At 35.3% G+C, this 22469-nt stretch overlaps 1 protein-coding gene across 1 annotated transcript in view; it reads right to left on the reverse strand.

Annotated features, from left to right (window-relative positions):
- LOC149800842 (non-canonical pre-mRNAs endonuclease FASTKD5, mitochondrial-like) overlaps nt 1-22469 on the reverse strand; it is a 30721-nt gene that overhangs the window by 6190 nt on the left and 2062 nt on the right. Inside the window, exons 2-5 of the mRNA XM_089954854.1 lie at nt 13638-13735; nt 13148-13304; nt 8990-9140; nt 1586-1700 (exon numbers count right to left, since the gene is read on the reverse strand). Of these exons, the coding sequence (XP_089810980.1) occupies nt 1586-1700; nt 8990-9140; nt 13148-13304; nt 13638-13735 (521 nt within the window). The remainder of the gene's footprint in view (nt 1-1585; nt 1701-8989; nt 9141-13147; nt 13305-13637; nt 13736-22469) is intronic.

The following is a 22469-nucleotide window of genomic DNA, read 5'->3' on the forward strand; positions in this document are numbered from 1 at the left end:
TTGCTCAATTCCATTCCCAAAATGCATGGAACACAGTAAATTGCTCTATACCTTTCCCAAAATGCACGGAACACAGTAAATTGCTCTATTCCATTCCCAAAATGCATGGAACACAGTAAATTGCTCTATACCTTTCCCAAAATGCATGGAACACAGTAAATTGCTCTATTCCATTCCCAAAATGCATGGAACACAGTAAATTGCTCTATTCCTTTCCCAAAATGAAAGGAACACAGGAAATTGCTCTATTCCTTTCCCAAAAAGCATGGAACACAGTAGATTGCTCTATTCCTTTCCCAAAATGCATGGAACACAGTTTGTAACTTAAGTTACAGTATGGAGCTATTTTGCTACAATGGATCACAGTGACCTTGACCTTCTACAATTTACTTTAATTCTTTACTGTACGGGCAAACCATCTAAGGAGTTTAGTCAAGGTACTGTTATGTAGATCTGTATTGTTTGCTTGACTTGTCCAAGACTGAAGATTGTACTTTGGGCTAGTGGTCATTTGTGGGCAGCATGTTTGCATAGCTAGCTTTTGTCCATGATGGTAAGTTGTAAATAAGATGCTGACATAGCATTCTGAACTCAGAATATTTCAGAAACAATTTCATGGAATTTAACAATTAAAAATGACACACATCTAAGGAATTCCAGAACATTCTATTGCATCTTATGTCAATGTTGTTGTTGTTGTAGGGTTTAACGCCATTTTTCAGCACACGATAGGCTATACATGGCGGCCAGTATTAATGATGGAGGAAGAACCCAGGAAAACCCAGGAAAGAACCACCGACCCACAAGAAGCTACTGGCAAGCTTTCTCACATATCCACATTAGCCGAATCCGAGACTCGAACCCATGCAGACAGAGGTGAGATGGCAGTGATCCATAACAAAGAGCACTTTAGACCACTCGGCCACTCAAGGCCCTGCATCTTATGTCAAGTAAAAATGTATAAATAGAAGCTTTGTAAACAAGTATTCATTTCTGTTTCATATTTTTTGTGAATCTATGATCTGACTTTGCACTTGCATTCCAATATAATTCAAGAGGAATTATTTCTTTAAATTATTCATTGGTATTACAATGTACTCAATAACTGCTTGGACTAAAATAGTACTTTTGGATTGCTGAGCACTCATTCAAAGACATTCTGGATTATCAAAACATTCAAGACTATTGGAATTCATTTTGAATATTTTTTATTTTTGAATTTGTGATAGGACATTTATGATTATTTGGAATTTAATTCACAATACTGTGTCCTTTGAATTTTAACTTTGTATTATAGGGAAATAAATTATTTATTATTATTTACTAAACTTGTTGGTTTCTTTCTGTTACAATGTTTAAGACCTTTGGGCATAACAGTACGTAGGAATTCAAATCATTGTGCAAAAACTAAAATTGGACAAAAGGATGGACAGGCAGAAAATGTAGCAGTGTTTGGTAAATTCAATGACTTTTCAAAGCTTAATGAACCATGTGAATGAAAATGATTTAATCTTCATCTGTTTATGTCACACATGGTGTGCAGCTTATTTTTAAATCAACTGACATGCATAAAATTCCAGCTTACCATGCAAATTTCATATCCTAATTTCTTGAGCTGCCTTACTTTCAGATGCATCGGTCCCAGTGGAAGGTCCAGGCTCCTCTGACACTGATTGACTCCAATAAATTCTATAGCTAACCTGAACTGACAATAAAGCTGCTGCATCAGTATATAAATTGAGTAGAATTAGTTAATAAATGATACAACTTTATCGATAGATTAAAACATCAAGATGATGCACTGTATCTAGATTAAGACATCATGATGAACATGTATCTAGATTAAGACATCATGATGATGCACTGTATCTTGATTAAAACATTATGATGATGAACTGTATCTAGATCAAGACATCATGATGAACATGTATCTAGATTAAGACATCATGATGAACATGTATCTAGATTAAGACATCACGATGATGCACTGTATCTTGATTAAAACATTATGATGATGTACTGTATCTAGATTAAGGCATTGTGATGATGCACTGTGTCTGGATTAAGATATCATGATGATGCACTGTATCTAGATTAAGGCATTGTGATGATGCACTGTGTCTGGATTAAGATATCATGATGATGCACTGTATCTAGATTAAGGCATTGTGATGATGCACTGTGTCTGGATTAAGATATCATGATGATGCACTGTATCTAGATTAAGGCATGATGATGCACTGTATCTAGATTAATACATCATGATGATGCACTGTATCTAGATTAAGGCATTGTGATGATGCACTGTGTCTGGATTAAGATATCATGATGATGCACTGTATCTAGATTAAGGCATTGTGATGATGCACTGTGTCTGGATTAAGATATCATGATGATGCACTGTATCTAGATTAAGGCATTGTGATGATGCACTGTGTCTGGATTAAGATATCATGATGATGCACTGTATCTAGATTAAGGCATGATGATGCACTGTATCTAGATTAATACATCATGATGATGCACTGTATCTAGATTAAGGCATTGTGATGATGAACTGTGTCTGGATTAAGATATCATGATGATGCACTGTATCTAGATTAAGGCATTGTGATGATGCACTGTGTCTGGATTAAGATATCATGATGATGCACTGTATCTAGATTAAGGCATTGTGATGATGCACTGTGTCTGGATTAAGATATCATGATGATGCACTGTATCTAGATTAAGGCATTGTGATGATGCACTGTGTCTGGATTAAGATATCATGATGATGCACTGTATCTAGATTATGGCATTGTGATGATGCACTGTGTCTGGATTAAGATATCATGATGATGCACTGTATCTAGATTATGGCATTGTGATGATGCACTGTGTCTGGATTAAGATATCATGATGATGCACTGTATCTAGATCAAGGCATTGTGATGATGCACTGTATCTAGATCAAGGCATTGTGATGATGCACTGTGTCTGGATTATGATATCATGATGATGCACTGTATTTAGATTAAGACATCATGATGATGCACTGTGTCTGGATTAAAATATCATGATGATGCACTGTATTTAGATTAAGACATTGTGATGATGCACTGTATCTAGATCAAGACATTGTGATGATGCACTGTATCTAGATTAAGACATCATGATGATTGGGACTTTAATATTTAATGCAATTATAGTTGTTCTACTAGCTCTGGCAGATGAAATGGACATTTTGTTTGCTGCCACTATCTCTTACAATTAAAAGTTAGTTGAATTGTCTTTTCGTGGATCTTAGTCAAATCACTAGATTAGGCCTCCTACAATCAAAATTTGGTTGAATCCTCTTACAGTGGGAATATATCACACATTTCTCTAAGAGGGAGAGTTTTCTTATAATTAAATTGGGTCTTATATGATTAAATGTTGGTTGAATTCTCTTATCATGGACATTAGTCAATTCACTACCTTGGGCCTCCTACAATTCCAGTTTTGTTCCATTTTCTTACAGTGGTGACTGGTCTTAAAATTGAATTGGGTCTCCTACAATCAAACATTGGTTGAATTATCTTACAGTGAGTGAGGGCTTATTACAGAGCATCTGACTATCATGTAGGATCTATGGGAGAGATAAAGAATCTAAAAAATAGGTATTTTACCCCAGGTTTGTAAGTAATGGCATTTTTTTGTATAAAAAGTTGATATGGTATTTTGTGAATAATAAAAAACACAAACATAAGATAATGACTGAGCAATCATCAATATATATATATCTATATGATAATAATAATAGTAATAATAATAATAATAATAAACTGGCAACAAACAGTGCAAAATTAGTATCTAACTAGCCTGAGTGCTTTCGGCTCTTTAATGAGTTTTTTTTCAAAGGCAAATACAAAACACAGACAAGACGAAAAAATAAAATGGGAAAATGGTTATGTTTGCAAAACTTCACATGGCTAGCTTTATTATGTTTCAGCTAGTTCACTTCGACTTGTTGCTGATACTGTAAAATATTTGTACTGACCTAGAAATCGATGAGCCATAATGACATCTGTTATTTTGTGTAAATTTATGTAAGTGCAAATTATATCCCGGTTATTTCATTGTTATAGTAGTCATTATAGACTATTAAGCAAATTTAAAGAATTATTTTTTAAGCTGCAAAAGATAATTTTATTTCTGCATGGCTCTTTTTTCTAGTCTTCTTGGCTTAAACCGCTTGGTTTCAATGTTCTAAGGCGGCGTATCCAGTAAGATTCCTTTTCTTTCCTGGTTTGGGAACTTCAGTTGGGGCTGGGAGCAATTGCAGGTAAGTATTATATCACTGAAAGTGTGGCCAGGGGAGGAGAAGTGTTCTGTGACCGGGCTTCTGTACAGCTTCTTTGTCATCCAATCAGATCTATGAAGGTTGATCCTTTGTGTAGCTTTTCAGTTTCTCTGACATACTGAAGGCTACAGATCTTACATGTGATGAGATAAATGACATTTGCTGTTTTGCACGTTCTGTTTGGACCATGCATGTTTAGTTTTTCTCTAGTCACTGTGGTAGAAAATGTTCTGGTCTCTATCATATAATGACAGTTTTGCAACTTTTATCACCACAGGGGCCAGATTGACTAGGCTTTTCCAGCACTGCAGCATTCTGATCAAATGACTGATGCACCCTCATGGATGACCTCTGGAGACTATGTGATGTCCCAAACCATTAATGAGCCAGGCTGGCTAACAAAGGTTCATGTCCTCCAGTCATTGCACACTGACATAGCTTTTAATAGTATGCCTGAAACAATTTCCAAAGCCATAACTTCCATCATGGTGCATACCCCTAAATGATGAGGACATCATTTAAATGTTTGGTGGGAAGTGTGTAGCAGGATCATGTTATTTATAATTTTATATATTCATGTTTTAATTAGGCAGAATTAGATATGTTATTATTTTATGTAATTAATTATGTTCATTGCTAGCTGAAATAAAGCCACCAGATGCAATTATTGTAATTGTTTTCACTTTACACACATTTAGCCAAATAGGCAACCTTGATCCAGGTTACTCACCATGCTGTGGTATAACCCAAGATCTGTGATTCCAAGTAGTTCCTATCGTTGGTTACTTCCCATGCTGTACCATAACCCAAAATCTGTGATTCTAAGTAGTTCCTATCATTGGTTACTTCCCATGCTGTACTATAACCCAAAATCTGAGATTCCAAGTAGATCCTATCATTGGTTACTCCCCATGCTGTACTATAACCCAAAATCTGAGATTCCAAGTAGTTTCTATCATCCGTTACTCCCCATGCTGTACTATAATCCAAAATTGGTCTTTATCCCCATCCAATGCTGTTGATTACATATATTATGAAAACAACTGTTTGATGGACTGTCTTGCATCTTTAACCAATGTTGTTGATTACATATATGACGAAAACAACTGTCTGATGGACTGTCTTGTATCTTCAACCAATGCTGTTGATTACATATATTATGAAAACAATTGTTTAATGGACTGTCTTGTATCACCATCCAATATAGTTGATTAAATATATTATGAAAACAATTGTTTCATGGACTGTCGTGTATCCCCATCCATTTCTGTTGATTACATATATTATGAAGACAATTGTTTGATGGAATGTCATGTTTCCCTATCCAATTATGTTTATTGCATATATTATGAAAACAATTGTTTGATGGACTGTCTTGTTTCCCTATCCAATTATATTGATTAAATATCTTATGAAAACAACTGTTTTGTGGACTGTCTTGTATCTTCAACCAATGCTGTTGATTACATATATTATGAAAACTATTATTTGATGGACGGTCTTGTTTCCCCATCCAATGCTGTTGATTACATATATTATGAAAACAATTGTTGATGGACTGTCTTGTATCTTCAACCAATGCTGTTGATTACATATATTACGAAAACAATTGTTTGATGGACTGTCTTGTAACCTCATCCAATTATGTTGATTAAATGTATTATGAAAACTATTGTTTGATGGACGGTCTTGTTTCCCCATCCAATGCTGTTGATTACATATATTATGAAAACAATTGTTGATGGACTGTCTTGTATCTTCAACCAATGCTGCTGATTACATATATTACGAAAACAATTGTTTGATGGACTGTCTTGTAACCTCATCCAATTATGTTGATTAAATATATTATGAAAACTATTGTTTGATGGACTGTCTAGTATCCCCATCCAATACTACTGATTACATATATTATGAAAACAATTGTTGATGGACTGTCTTGTATCCCTATCCAATTCTGTTGATTATATATATTTTATGAAAACAATAGTTTTATGGACTGTCTTGTATCTTCAACCAATGCTGTTGATTACATATATTATGAAAACAATTGTTGATGGACTGTCTTGTATTTCAACCAATGCTGTTGATTACATATATTATGAAAACAATTATTTGATGGACTGTCTTGTAACCTCATCCAATTATGTTGATCAAATATATTATGAAAACAATTGTCTGATGGACTGTCTTGTTTCCCCATCCAATGATGTTGATTACATATATTATGAAAACAATTGTTTGATGGACTGTCTTGTTTCCCCATCCAATTCTGTTGATTACATATATTATGAAAACAATTGTTTGATGGAATGTCTTGTTTCCCTATCCAATTATGTTTATTGCATATATTATGAAAACAATTGTTTGATGGGATGTCTTGTTTCCCCATCCAATTATACTGATTAAATACATTATGAAAACAACTGTTTTATGGACTGTCTTGTATCTTCAACCAATGCTGTTGATTACATATATTACGAAAACAATTGTTTGATGGACTGTCTTGTAACCTCATCCAATTATGTTGATTAAATATATTAAGAAAACTATTGTTTGATGGAATGTCTAGTATCCCCATCTAATGCTACTGATTACACATATTATGAAAACAATTTTTTTATGGACTGTCTTGTATCTTTAACCAATGCTGTTGATTACATATATTATGAAAACAATTGTTGATGGACTGTCTTGTATCTTCAACCAATGCTGTTGATTACATATATTATGAAAACAATTATTTGATGGACTGTCTTGTAACCTCATCCAATTATGTTGATCAAGTATATTATGAAAACAATTGTCTGATGGACTGTCTTGTTTCCCCATCCAATGATGCTGATTACATATATTACGAAAACAATTGTTTGATGGACTGTCTTGTTTTCACATCCGATTCTGTTGATTACACATATTATGAAAACAATTGTTTGATGGAATGTCATGTTTTCCTATCCAATTATGTTTATTGCATATATTATGAAAACAATTGTTTGATGGACTGTCTTGTTTTCCCATCCAATTATATTGATCAAATATATTATGAAAACAACTGTTTTGTGAACTGTCTTGTATCTTCAACCAATGCTGTTGATTACATATATTATGAAAACTATTATTTGATGGACGGTCTTGTTTCCCCATCCAATGCTGTTGATTACATATATTATGAAAACAATTGTTGATGGACTGTCTTGTATCCCTATCCAATTCTGTTGACTATATATATTATGAAAACAATAGTTTTATGGACTGTCTTGTATCTTCAACCAATGCTGTTGATTACATATATTATGAAAACAATTGTTGATGGACTGTCTTGTATCTTCAACTAATGCTGTTGATTACATATATTATGAAAACAATTGTTGATGGACTGTCTTGTATCCCTATCCAATTCTGTTGATTATATATATTATGAAAACAATTTTTTTATGGACTGTCTTGTATCTTCAACCAATGCTGTTGATTACATATATTATGAAAACAATTGTTGATGGAGTGTCTTGTATCTTCAACCAATGCTGTTGATTACATATATTATGAAAACAATTATTTGATGGACTGTCTTGTAACCTCATCCAATTATGTTGATCAAATATATTATGAAAACAATTGTTTGATGGACTGTCTTGTTTCCCCATCCAATTCTGTTGATTACATATATTATGAAAACAATTGTTTGATGGAATGTCTTGTTTCCCTATCCAATTATGTTTATTGCATATATTATGAAAACAATTGTTTGATGGGATGTCTTGTTTCCCCATCCAATTATACTGATTAAATACATTATGAAAACAACTGTTTTATGGACTGTCTTGTATCTTCAACCAATGCTGTTGATTACATATATTACGAAAACAATTGTTTGATGGTCTGTCTTGTAACCTCATCCAATTATGTTGATTAAATATATTATGAAAACTATTGTTTGATGGACTGTCTAGTATCCCCATCCAATGCTATTGATTACATATATTATGAAAACAATTTTTTTATGGACTGTCTTGTATTTTCAACCAATGCTGTTGATTACATATATTATGAAAACAACTGTTTTATGGACTTTTTTGTATCTTCAACCAATGCTGTTGATTACATATATTATGAAAACTATTGTTTGATAGACTGTGTTGTTTCCCCATCCAATTCTGTTGATTACATATATTATGAAAACAATTGTTTGATGGACTGTCTTGTTTCCCCATCCAATGCTGTTGATTACAAATATTATGAAAACAATTGTTGATGGACTGTCTTGTATCTTCAACCAATGCTGTTGATTACATATATTATGAAAACAATTGTTGATGGACTGTCTTGTATCTTCAACCAATGCTGTTGATTACATATATTATGAAAACAATTGTTTGATGGACTGTCTTGTAACCTCATCCAATTATGTTGATTAAATATATTATGAAAACAATTGTCTGATGGACTGTCTTGTTTCCCCATCCAATGCTGTTGATTACATATATTATGAAGACAATTGTTTTAAGGACTGTCTTGTATCCCCATCCAATTATGCTGACAGACAATATCACTCATATCAATCAAATTATCAACCTGACAGACAATAGCGGCAAAGTTTGTTTGAAAGATAGAAACATCCATTTGTGACATATCTGCCACAATTTTTTCTAATGAATGACTGACCTGTCAAACTGTCTATGACTTTTCACCTTCTTGATGTCTGACCAAAGACTCTGTACATCAACACCTTGGGGCAGATGGTTTCTGACTGTGCCAACATTTTCAGATGTGAAAGGAACTGGGGTCATCCTTTTATTGAGTCGTATCTCAATGTCTGTTGGTGAAACAGATAAAACAAGGAAACCAGTCAAGTGATGAATGTAAAACATGTCCAGCACTATATCCAGTAGACAGTAGCTAGTATACGAGTATTGTGGGGCCATCAATACAGCAAATGTGTTGGGAAACCAAAATTACTATACAATTAGCACTGAGGGTCATCAAAAGAGGATACTGTGTTGGGAAGCCCAAATTACTATACAATTAACATTGAGGAGTCATCAAAGGAGGATGTTGTTTTGGGGAACCCAAATTAGTATACAATAGAGGAATTTGTCTTGGGAAACCCAAGTTAATATGCAACGAGGAATAAGGAGCCATAAACAAAGGAACTTGGGAAACCCAAGTTAGAATACAATGAGCATTGAGGGGACATAAATGAAACAACCTGTGTTGGGAAACCCCATGTTAGTATACAACGAGCATTGAGGGGACATAAATGAAACAAATTGTGTTGGGAAACCCAAGTTACAATACAATAAGCAATGAGGGGCCATACCTGGAGGATATTGTGTCGGGAAACCCTAGTTCATATATAATGAACTTTGAGGGGCTATAAATGGAGGATATTGTGTTAGTATACAATGAGCATTGAGGGTACATAAATAGAGCAACCGTGTATAGGATACAATGAGTGTTGAGGTACCATGACTTCTAAATGATGACAAGAAATCCAACTCCTTCAAGCAATCATCAATACTTACATCATCCTGTGTATTAATATAAACAAGTGATAAAGTAGATCAGCAACTCTGTACAAATTGGTGCAGAAAAGACAAAATCTATAAAACAAAGATCTAGATGTAAAAGAAAATCTTCTCACTAAAGACCATCTGAATAAGTGGAGTAGTTCTAGGACTGCAAGCAACATTTCATGTTTCCATGTGAAAATGAGAAATTATTTGACAAAAAAACATAATTCTGTCCAACACATTGGAGTTTATTAGACTAAGACCATAAAAGGCACATGAAAAACTGTTAGAAAATGTTTGCACAAAATGCATCTTTGAATGCTCAATGTTCTCGAGTCATGCTGATTACAAGCAACATCCTATGTGAAGATATCAACTGTCAACTGTATCCAAGAAGAAGTTGATCAGAAACAAACATAAAAAACATACTGGATCATGAGGTGATGAACACACCAAATTGCATGAGGTTCTCTTCTGGAGTTTTTCTTTTTGCAAAGGAGGGTTCCAAATTTAAAAGAAACAATATTCTCCTTACATTCCCAGCTGGAAATCTCTGTTATAAGTAAGTAATTGAAGATATTTTCTTGCTACAAGTGAATAATGGACATCTTTCATTGTGTGGGTGAAACACTCAGTATTTTCATGAGCTGCAAGGGCAGGTTTAAGGAACACTTGTGGGGAGAGGGATTTAACTGATGGGGGTTGGTTTTGGGATTTGCCTTACTGCTAATGTGTATCTCATAAATGCATACTCAGCATTGCTTTTTTACTTCCTGAAATAAAAACGTTTTTAAGGTTCCTTGTACATATAATTATTTTAACATTTCATAAGTGCACTCTCAGAAAACAGCAATACTGTAGGAATTAATTTCTGTATTTCAAGAACAGGCAAATGTGCTTTGTGTTATTTTAAGTAAAGGCAAAGTTAATGTACTTTATGCGCAAATTTAATGTACTTTATGCTATTTTAAGTACTGGGGAAGTTAATTTGCTTTGTGCTATTTTAAATATGTTTCCCCAGCACATAGCAGCAATTATTTTCCATTAACTATGAAGTGTTGCTGGAGTCAGAGATTCCTCCTTCAACAGAATGAAGAAGGAAGCCAAAAGATCAGCATGTCAGGCAATGGTAAAAAGAATCTGGTCCTTAAGTGATAAAGCATCCAAGGTTTTAACCAGGCACTGATCTCAGGTCCAGATGATATCCCCGCTTGAGATGCTCCAGCATCCAGTAAGGGTGGGGAGATGAGTGGCTTTCAAGGGGCCAAGCCAGCTAGTAGACTCTATATCAAGAGGCAGAAACCAGTGTAGAAGAGGGGACAGACCACCCCTTCAGCTGCTTAGCAAACTCTTGTTCCTGCAAAACTATTGTGAAAGCAGGATGCAGGGGCAGCTGAAGGCCCATCCTCTACAGCCTCTTCTGACTGGTGTCAATCTTCCTGTCAAAAGTGCTTGAAACTTTAGGACACAAGTCTGGGAAGGAGGTGGTAAATTTAAATCCAGAGCTTCCACCTCCTCCAACATATGGCCCAGCAGGTGAGAGGGTGCTGGTGACCCCAACTGAGTTTGACATGACCATTGATACCATTTTCTCACTGACCTCATTACAGGCCACCATTATGGAAAAAATGTCATCATCCTGAGCCCACTTCCGAGTCAAGATAGGACTGTCCATCCTAATACCAATATGCAGAGAGGGCAACATGGAAATGGGGTAGTTCTCATCTTAATGCCCCTCATGGAGGTAATGGGTCTGACCCAGCTAGAAGACCTTGAATGAGAATCCCTCCTAGATCATCTCCTGTTTGTTTGCCCACACTAAAGGGGACAAAACAGATCAAAGATCAAAGACCATTAACATCTGTACTACCTTTAAGCTAATGAAGGGCCATCCATGGCACCATGGGGAAAAGAAGACTCAATTCCCAGAAAGTGAAGGTGGGGTACGATCTGCACATCCCATTGGGACTAAAAAGGAATAAAAGAAAGGGGGGGATGAGGATCTGTACTCCTCCCTAGATGGGCCAACTCCCTTTTACCATCAGGATTAACCAGTGGCTTAGAATTTTGGTGTATCCAGGCAATCCCTGTCCCTAGACTGATAATCAAATCAAATTCAATGATCAGTGAACCTGTGAGCATATCCTGTCAAATTCAATGACCAGTTACCTGTGAGCATATCCTGTCAAATTCAATGACCAGTGACCTGCGAGAATATCCTGTCAAATTCAATGACCAGTGACCTGTGAGCATATCCTGTCAAATTCAATGACCAGTTACCTGTGAGCATATCCTGTCAAATTCAATGACCTGTGACCTGTGAGCATATCCTGTCAAATTCAATGACCAGTGACCTGTGAGCATATCCTGTCAAATTCAATGACCAGTGACCTATGAGCATATCCTGTCAAATTCAATGACCTGTGAGCATATCCTGGTGACTTAACTGGTCACCAGACAATTACTAGTCCAGCATGAACATGGATGAGCCACCATCCAATTTATTAGAATGAAATTGTTGCTCTTCCTTCTCCGGAAGGGTTGATTTGCTAATCACATACATAGGGACACTGACCTTGAGAGGGTACTGGTCATTACTAATATGAAAGCGTGACTTGCTCTGTGGTGTTTTGCCACCCTTGGGGTGGGCAAGGATTGACTCCACCTCAACACTGATGACATTACAATGAATTTCAACAATCTTTTGGTCTTAGGTGATCACCTAACCACTGAGGTTACTGAACATTCTTGCCCCAAACGGGGAAAGATCCAGAACCATCCTACAAATGGATGGGATTTCCCAATGCAGATGAGGAAGTTGTTGTTGTTGTGTTTAATGCCATTTTTCAGCACACGATAGGCTATACATGGCGGCCAGTATTAATGGTGGAGGAAGAACATGGAAAAACCCTGGAAAGAACCACCGACCCACAAGAAGGTACTGGCAAGCTTTCTCACATACTGACATTGGCTGAATCCGAGACTCGAACCCACGCAGGCAGAGGTGAGATGGCAGTGATCTGTAAGAGACAGCGCTTTAGACCACTCGGCCACTCGGGCCCCCCCTCCCCAGATGAGGAAGAAGAGCAATGTAATATGATCAATATGTAATACTGCTATTATAGTGGCATGCAAAAATTCTAATTACTGATTATACCTCATCTAGTGTTGATACAGGGCAAAAAAGCTCTAATTACTGATTATACCTTACCTATAGTGTTGATATGGGCAGAACAGCAAATAATGAATTTTACCCCATCTACAGTGTTAATATATGGCAGCAGAGCACTAATTACAGGTTATACCTCACCTACAGTGTTGATATGGGGCAGAATACAGTGACAATGAACTCTGTCTTTTCCCAATAGGGACTTCAGCGCCTCAAAGGACCGAAGCAGGGCATATCGATGTTCCTTCTGCTTGCTCTCATTCTCCGATGCTGTTTTCTGGAACATCGCAATTCTGTCCTATAAGAGAGGCAGATAAAGTGAGAGAAATAGTAATGTGTTCTCTGAAACTAATTGTATTACAAACAGTATGTCTAAAGCATACATAAAAGGGCATGGAACAAACGCACAACTATTACATTTGAGTTTTATTTTACTCTGAGTCATGGGAATGAAGTCATTTCATATGCATAGGAAAATGCTACTCCATATCAAATTTCTAAGACTGAGCAAAGCATGTATGTTGATTTGTTTATTTATGTTGCCTTGACCCACAAATGTTGATGAATCATTACATCCCTTGAATAAAGAAACTAACAGATTAGATAAACACTGGCAGCTACCTGTACTTACTGCAGGAATCCAGGGCCCTGAGTACTGTGGCATTTCTAACCTAACAGATTTGTCCAACAATAGCAGCTGATAGTCTCTCTCCATAGCCTTAGAATCATCTGAAAAAAGATATGGGCAACAATTTATTAAAATGGTCATTATATCATAAATGTGCAAAACCATATTTACCACATATTCAGCATACTTGTTGATCCATCTCATCCAAATATGCACAAAAATGGGTCCTTTTCAATGACCCTCTATTTATACATCACACATTCCTCACCAACTAACCCTTTCAATGCAACAGAGTAGCATGAGTGCAGAAACAAATTAATGAGCAAGACATGCTAGATATCACTTGTAAAGTGAATGGCCTTTTTGACAGAGTCACTGCTTGTAAAATGAATGGCCTTTTTGACAGAGTCACCACTTGCAAAATGGATGGCCTTTTTGACGGAGTCACTGCTTGTAAAATTAATAGCCTTTTTGACAGAGTCACTGCTTGTAAAGTGAATGGTCTTTTTAACAGAGTCACTGCTTGTAAAATGAATGGCCTTTTTGACAGAGAGTCACTTCTTGTAAAATGAATGGCCTTTTTGACAGTCACTGCTTGTAAAATGAATGGCCTTTTTGACAGAGTCACTGCTAGTAAAGTGAATGGCCTTTTTGACAGAGGCACTGCTTGTAAAATGAATGGCCTTTTTGACAGAGTCACTGCTTGTAAAATGAATGGCCTTTTTGACAGAGTCGCTGCTTGTAAAATGAATGGCCTTTTTGACAGAGTCACCACTTGCAAAATGGATGGCCTTTTTGACGGAGTCACTGCTTGTAAAATTAATAGCCTTTTTGACAGAGTCACTGCTTGTAAAGTGAATGGTCTTTTTAACAGAGTCACTGCTTGTAAAATGAATGGCCTTTTTGACAGAGAGTCACTTCTTGTAAAATGAATGGCCTTTTTGACAGTCACTGCTTGTAAAATGAATGGCCTTTTTGACAGAGTCACTGCTAGTAAAGTGAATGGCCTTTTTGACAGAGGCACTGCTTGTAAAATGAATGGCCTTTTTGACAGAGTCACTGCTTGTAAAATGAATGGCCTTTTTGACAGAGTCGCTGCTTGTAAAATGAATGGCCTTTTTGACAGAGTCACTGCTTACCACATCAAGCAACTCTCACAACTTTAAAGTGTGTGTGTCTTTTTCCCTCATTAAGAGTGTGGACAGCAGACAGACGCTATTTCCTATTAATGTAAAGCTGTATGCCAATCAAACCCTATCACATACTAATACCTATGGACAACCAACGAGTAGTGAGGTGTGAGGCAGGAAGCCTGTCAGATATACAAGCCAAATGACCATCACCACCCCAACTGTCTCTAAATATGCTACTTTTCAACAAACTTTCACTAAAATTTCAGTATTCAGGTATCCCCTGACTTAAACAATTTTGACTTAATGCAAACTTCACATTAGTACAATTTCATATGAACTTTTTTTTATCTTTTTTAGTGAGAACTAACAAATAATTAAATTAAATGTCTGAAACAAAAACATAAGGATTCAAAAGCAGCTAAAATGAATGAGTTAAAAGTTTAAAGTTAATGAGTTACATACTTTTCGATGAAAATTAAAGGCAGTGAAACCAAAAATCTTGAGTAACATGATTTTAAGATACATGACCACTCTAGGGAATGCAACTATTGTATAAGTCATGGGTTAGCTGTACACAAAGGAAAACTAATAAACATACTGTGTTACCATACATTACTCTGATCTTACACGACTAGGGTATAGCTATCTCACATAATGTTCGAACACAGGGGTGGGCAAATTACGGCCCGCGGGCCACATGCGGCCTGCCATGGGCTTTCATGCGGCCCACCAAGGGTTTTCATGCGGCCTAGGAACAAGTCATCATTCGCACTGACTCTGTTTATGTTACTCTGTTTATCAAATAAATGTGCTTCTTTTGAAGTTTAAGTTTAAGTTTTCAAATATTAACAACATATTAACAACTGAAAATTAATTAGATGTTATTTAGAAAAACCTTTTGTTTTTGCTATTTCAAATATTAATTATTTGACTTAATGAACTATGCAGCCCGCAACAAGGTGTAAATTTGTGTATACAGCACTTGCACTGGAAAGTTTGCCCACCTCTGTTCTAACCTAATGAGTAGGGTATAGTTATCTCACATGTTCTACGCTAATGAGTAGGGTATGGTTATTTCACATGATGTTCTAAGCTAATAAATAGGGTATGGTTATTTCACATGATGTTCTAAGCTAATGAATAGAGTATGGTATGGTTAACTCACATGATGTTCTAAGCTAATAAATAGGGTATGGTTATCTCACATGATGTTCTAAGCTAATGAGTGGGTATGGTATGGTTATCTCACATGATGATCTAAGCTAATGAGTAGGATATAGTTATCTCACATGATGCTCTAAACTAATGAGTATGGTTATCTCACATGACGTTCTAAGTTAATGAATAGGGTATGGTTATTTCACATGATGTTCTTAACAAATGAGTTGGTTATGGTTATCTCACATGATGCTCTAAGCTAATGAGTTGGGTATGGTTATCTCACATGATGTTCTAAGCTAATGAATAGAGTATCGTTATTTCACATGATGTTCTAAACTAATGAGTAGGGTATGGTAATTTCACATGTTGTTCTTAACTAACAAGATGGGTATGGTTATCTGACATGATGTTCTAAGCTATCTCTGCTCTGGCAATAGATCAATTACTAGAAACCATATGATAATTAATTAATGCAGATTTAAATTTGCAGGGGATCATTACAGACAATGAAGACAGTGATAAACATTCTCAACCTTAGTGGGAGATAATTTGTAGAGGAGTGGTAATGTATGTCATTTATTTTTTTTTCCCTGCCAAACAGTCTTTTGAATACTTCAGTACTGTTTGGATTAAGTGGCTGAATGAACATTTGCAAGCAGACTCACTCATAATTCAAGGGTATCTGTGTCATTCAATACTTATCTAAACAATGAATATTATATTGAATGCTATTCAAGGGTAACTGGGTCATTCAATACTTACTTAAATGATAAAAATGATACTGAATGCTATTCAAGGGTAACTGGGTCATTCGATACTTACTTAAATGATAAAAATTATACTGAATACCATTCTCATATTATTTGGTGAGGCTCTTGATGATATCCAGAGATAAGCTGACAATAACTGATTTTTAAATCTATTGATGAGATGCATTTTCACTGCATTCCCTTTTCATGTCATTCTTGATGCCGTGTTTTGCATTTACAATGCATTCCATTTTCATTATCATTCATCAATCTATGTTTTGCATTGCATTCCATATTCATTATCATTCATCATTCTGTGTTTTGCATTGCATTCCATATTCATTCATCATTCTGTGTTTTGCATTGCATTCCATATTCATTATCATTCATCATTCTGTGTTTTGCATTGCATTCCATTTTCATTATCATTCATCATTCTGTGTTTTGCATTGCATTCCATATTCATTCATCATTTTGTCTTTTGCATTGCATTCCATATTCATTATCATTCATCATTCTGTGTTTTGCATTGCATTCCATATTCATTATCATTCATCATTCTGTGTTTTGCATTGCATTCCATTTTCATTATCATTCATCATTCTGTGTTTTGCATTTGCTTCAAAGTGGTATATTCTCTTCATTATCATCAATTCTACATTTTGGGCATCAATTCTACATTTTGCCATCAATTCTACATTTTGGGCATCAATTCTACATTTTTGGCAATAATTCTAAATTTCTACATTTTTGGTATCAATTCTACATTTCAACATTTTTGGCGTCAATTTGACATTTTTAAATTTTTGGCATTACAATTTGGAAATTAGGTCTGCATTCCAGATGCAGTTTCATTTCCCTAGTTAAATTACCCATTCTGCGCCTGTAACTGCACTGTACAGCTCATTCTTCATTTTTAAAAGGTAACTGTACCCAGAGAACATTTGAAAAGTTGTCCAATTGGGTTACAAGTTGGGGTAGTAATTATAGTAGATTATAACTGGGTTTAACAGCATGTCAGCACAATACTGACTATATGGTGCTGATTAGAAGGTATGTTTTAGTACTGTAATGATAATAACTTCCTAAAACTGTTACGGCAAATAGAATCTTTAACATAAACATAAATGTTCAGTACTACAAGATGAAAGATAATGAGTAATAAAGTCAGAATTCTGTAAAAGGCATATAACATAAAAGATGAAGGTAAAAATCATAAAATCCTAAAAGTATACAGTCAAAATTTCTTGCATACACCTGTACCTGTGTGCTGCATTCAACTGAAATGTCCTAGATTGTCTCTGATAGTACATCATCACAAAGTTGCTTAATTGATTTTAATTTAAATCACATTAAAAGGCTTCTGTTTCACAGGATGAAAATCAATTAACTTGACAAAAAGTAAATTCTGTGACAAAGCCTGTACATGTACTTTGTTCATGTTAAAATTAGCAATGTTTTAAAAAGTCTTACTCATGTTTGGCTTACAAGTCATATATTTTCAATATGTAAGTCAACTCATATCTGCATGATTCAATTTTGTCTTAACAAATATTTACTTGTATGCATGTAATATGGTAATGCCTTCAAATTCACTGAGGTAATTTTGCAGCTTCTTGCAATTTTCCTGACAAAATGGACTGGTTACAATATGAAAATAAATAATTTATAAATTCTGGTAACTTTATATTACCTGAATTGAAGGGGCCACATAAAATTTGGTATAATGCATGCTATTAAGAAGACCTATGTCAAATTGCTGTATTTCAAGTTTATCCATCAAATTTGACTGAGTTATCACCCCTTTCTGCCCTAGAAGTTTGCCCATGATCAAGTTTGCTTAATTATACCTGACTGACCAGCCAAACCAATCGGTGTTGTTTGGACACGTTTATAGTTTGTACAATTAGTTCCTCGGGTTCATGGAGAAAATGGTACAGTAATTCAATGTTTGCATTTCTATTTGCTGTCAAAGGTATCTACCTTCTTAAATACTTGTACATGATTTTCACTGTAACATGAGGATAACCAACTGATGAAATTTTTATTTTATACCACTAAAATGGTACTATATTTTCATCTGCTTTCTTTTATGCCTTTTTGCCAAGTAGGAACATATTTCCCCCTTTTCTAACTTTAGGCAAACTTGACAAAAAATTGGTATATGTTTTTCATTTTGCTGAATCATGCAATGCTACTCTGTGGAATGCCCTCCGTCTATACCGTATTATCTGTTGCAAGTACTGCATTGTCCAGCAACATCTACATCTGCATTTACTTCAATATTTCCAGATCTCACAGGCAAATTTATTAGGAATGCTTGTTAGATTATCATACTTGGTGTCTAGTGTTGCCTATCTAGTGTTACATTATCATGCTTGGCGTCTAGTGTAGCCTATCTAGTGTTACATTATCATGATTGGTGTCTAGTGTTGCCTATCTAGTGTTACATTATCATGATTGGTGTCTAGTGTAGCCTATCTAGTGTTACATTATCATGCTTGGCGTCTAGTGTTGCCTATCTAGTGTTACATTATCATTCTTGGTGTCTAGTGTTGCCTATCTAGTGTTACATTATCATGATTGGTGTCTAGTGTAGCCTATCTAGTGTTACATTATCATGCTTGGCGTCTAGTGTTGCCTATCTAGTGTTACATTATCATTCTTGGTGTCTAGCGTAGCCTATCTAGTGTTACATTATCATGCTTGGTGTCTAGTGTAGCCTATCTAGTGTTACATTATCATGATTGGAGTCTAGTGTAGCCTATCTAGTGTTACATTATCATTCTTGGTGTCTAGCGTAGCCTATCTAGTGTTACATTATCATGCTTGGTGTCTAGTGTAGCCTATCTAGTGTTACATTATCATGATTGGTGTCTAGTGTAGCCTATCTAGTGTTAGATTATCAAGCTTGGTGTCTAGTGTGCCCTATCTAGTGTTACAAGATGATGTTTGATGTCTTGTGTAGCCTATCTTGTGTTACAAGATTATGTTTGATGTCTAGTGTAGCCTATCTTGTGTTACAAGATCATGTTTGATGTCTAGTGTAGATTATCTAGCAATCATTCATCTGCCACAGTAACTACATTAATAAAAAGTAAAACAAAAAAATCTTATCCATATTTTCCAATTAAATTTTGAAAAAAGTACAAAAACTATTTCAAAGGTCAATAGGAACTAAAATAAGTTGGTACATTATATGCCAGCCAGGTCAATTTATTGTGTGGAAATGTTTTTTTCCATTCAGTCTCTAACCTTGACATTGACCTAGTCACCTTGAAATTAATAGTACCTTCAATATCTCCAAGCAAGCCATCCACAAAGTTTGGATAAGGTTTGTGGCATTGGACTCTGTGGAAACGATTTTTCTTTTTGGAATCAAGACCCTGAAATTTGACCCACAAATCTATAGTCATCTTTTCTGTCTAGCCAAGACATGTGAAAATTACAAGTAATTTTGTCACAGTAATTTTTCCTTCTTTCAGGGGCACTCTACAGATATTATGAACTTCTGAGAGTGAAACATTTAAGATAAAGATGTTTGCATTTACAACATGCACAATGGAGAGAATGTTGGCATAATTCTATGTTACTTTTATGTACTGTGGCTGAAACTTCTTTGGATATTGCACTTGTGGAAACTGTATATGATCCAAGCACACAGCTAACTAAAATGACTGCTCCTGTGTGCTCGAAAAATCAGCCTCAATTAGTCTCAAGTACACTGTCTTTAGTAGTTATTAAAATAGAGAAAATGACAATACCATTTTCTGAAAATGCAATGAATGAATTACCAAATATATAAAATGTTAGAAAAGTTATTCACACCTTTTTCACAATTTACCTCTGAAATCCAGGAAGTGAGCTGGTTGGTTTTTTTTAAGAGCATGTCTGAAGTAAAGGCAAGCTGTATAATCTATAACCCACACTACACCTATTAATTATTCACCAAAATAAAAAGAGATTAAAAAGTTCTTTTAACACTACCTAATATATATAAGGTCTTTTTTAAAATAGCTAGTCTAAGCTAGTGTGGAAAACCAGGGAAATTCTTTTCCTTTAAAAATCTAACCCATTCAAAATACAAAACTGTAGAGTGCTACCTTAAAACAAATATGAAAATTTTTGCAATTATTTTTTCTTATTTTCATATCATCCTGTACGATTTTGTCAGCAAAATGGTACATTAACATTAATGATATGCCTCAAAATAAGCTAATGCATATTATGCTCTTGCTTACACAATATGCCCTGTGGCAGTACCAGCATGCAACGACCTTAATTATGGGGATATCTTAAGTCTTAGAAAACAGGAATGAAGTCAACTTAAATTTAAAACTGTTGCATAATAAGAATGGTTGCTATGTTGTGAAAATGCAATGTGCATTTGTAAAATAACTCATTTTTCATCATAATGGGGGTGGGGGTGATCTTCTTTGCTGCTAATGAATACTGTTCTGTTGGGAAAAAACGAGATTTATTCAAAACAAATGTTTTGATGCTTGTGACATAAATGTTTCAGCTAACCAACCAAAATGAAGTCATACAATAATAATACCTATGTGATCTTTATGGGGTGCTCAACAGGTATTATGAACTTCTAAGAGTGACTGGCAGGTGTAAGGGTAAAGCTGTTTGCACAACGGAGAGAATACTGCCATAATTCTGATACTTTCACGTGACCCAGGTGTGTGTTTGTCATGAGTAAGTGCGTGAGCATGTGAGTGATCAATTAGTGCACAACGCGCATGAAGTGGACGATAACATTTAGTGCCTGACACCTAATAAAAGCCCTAGGTGCTCGTCGCATCATCTCTGGATGAACAACATCTTATTCATTCTGTCTACGTCTATGGTGGTGACTGCGAGAATTATAGCATCTGAATGTTTAGGGTCTTCGTGCCTGGTAAGTTGTCATTTTATTATCGTGTTGCTATATACTGAAATACTGGCGTTCAGGTTGTGTATTGTATTTGTCTCTTTTGTAGTACTGTATAATTATTTAAGTGTTTGTTCTATTTCTTTGTAGGTTTTTTTTCTTCACGTTTTTTCTTTTGTCTCATATCACTGATGCTAAATAAACCCCATGACCCGAGGGTGTTGTGTTAGCTTGTTTTTTTTGTACAATGCCTGGCTCACATTCATGTACTGTGGCTGAAATTTCTTTGGATATTGAAAGTCCAATGAATGAATTACCAAATATATAAAATGTAAGAAAAGCTATTGGCTCCTTTTTTCACAATTCACCTTCGAAGTCCAGGAGGCGAAAATGACCAAGCAGAGCTAGCAGTTTATTGATAGGTGAACATCTGAAGTAAGGCCAAGATATATACTCTATAACCCATACTACACCAATCAATCATGCACCAAAATAAAGGGAATTAAAAGTTCTTTTAATAATACCTAAGATATACAAGGTCTTTTTAAATAGCCAGTATAACCAGTGAGGAAAACTGGAGGAATTTTTTCTTTAAAAATCTAACCCTATGCAAAATACAAAAGTGTAGAGTGCCACCATCAGACCCTGTGACCTTGACTTTAGATCTTTTGATTCTCAAATGAACAAATGTCTTCCTTCTTCCTATTTTCAAATGATAATGACCACCATGTTTGGTCAGTGTGTCTGATAAAGAACTCAACATATCGTGCAGAAGCTATTTCTCTTCTAAGAGTCACTTTGACCTTGACCCTTGATCCCAAAATGATATAGTATCATTATGATATATTTTCAGCCCAATAACTATATGCTTCCAATTCAAAGTAAAATTCTAAAAGTTCAGAAGGACGAACTG

The sequence above is a fragment of the Sinohyriopsis cumingii genome, chromosome 4 (genome assembly GCF_028554795.1).
Source record: "Sinohyriopsis cumingii isolate HCF-2022 chromosome 4, ASM2855479v2, whole genome shotgun sequence".
Lineage (NCBI taxonomy): Eukaryota > Metazoa > Mollusca > Bivalvia > Unionida > Unionidae > Sinohyriopsis > Sinohyriopsis cumingii.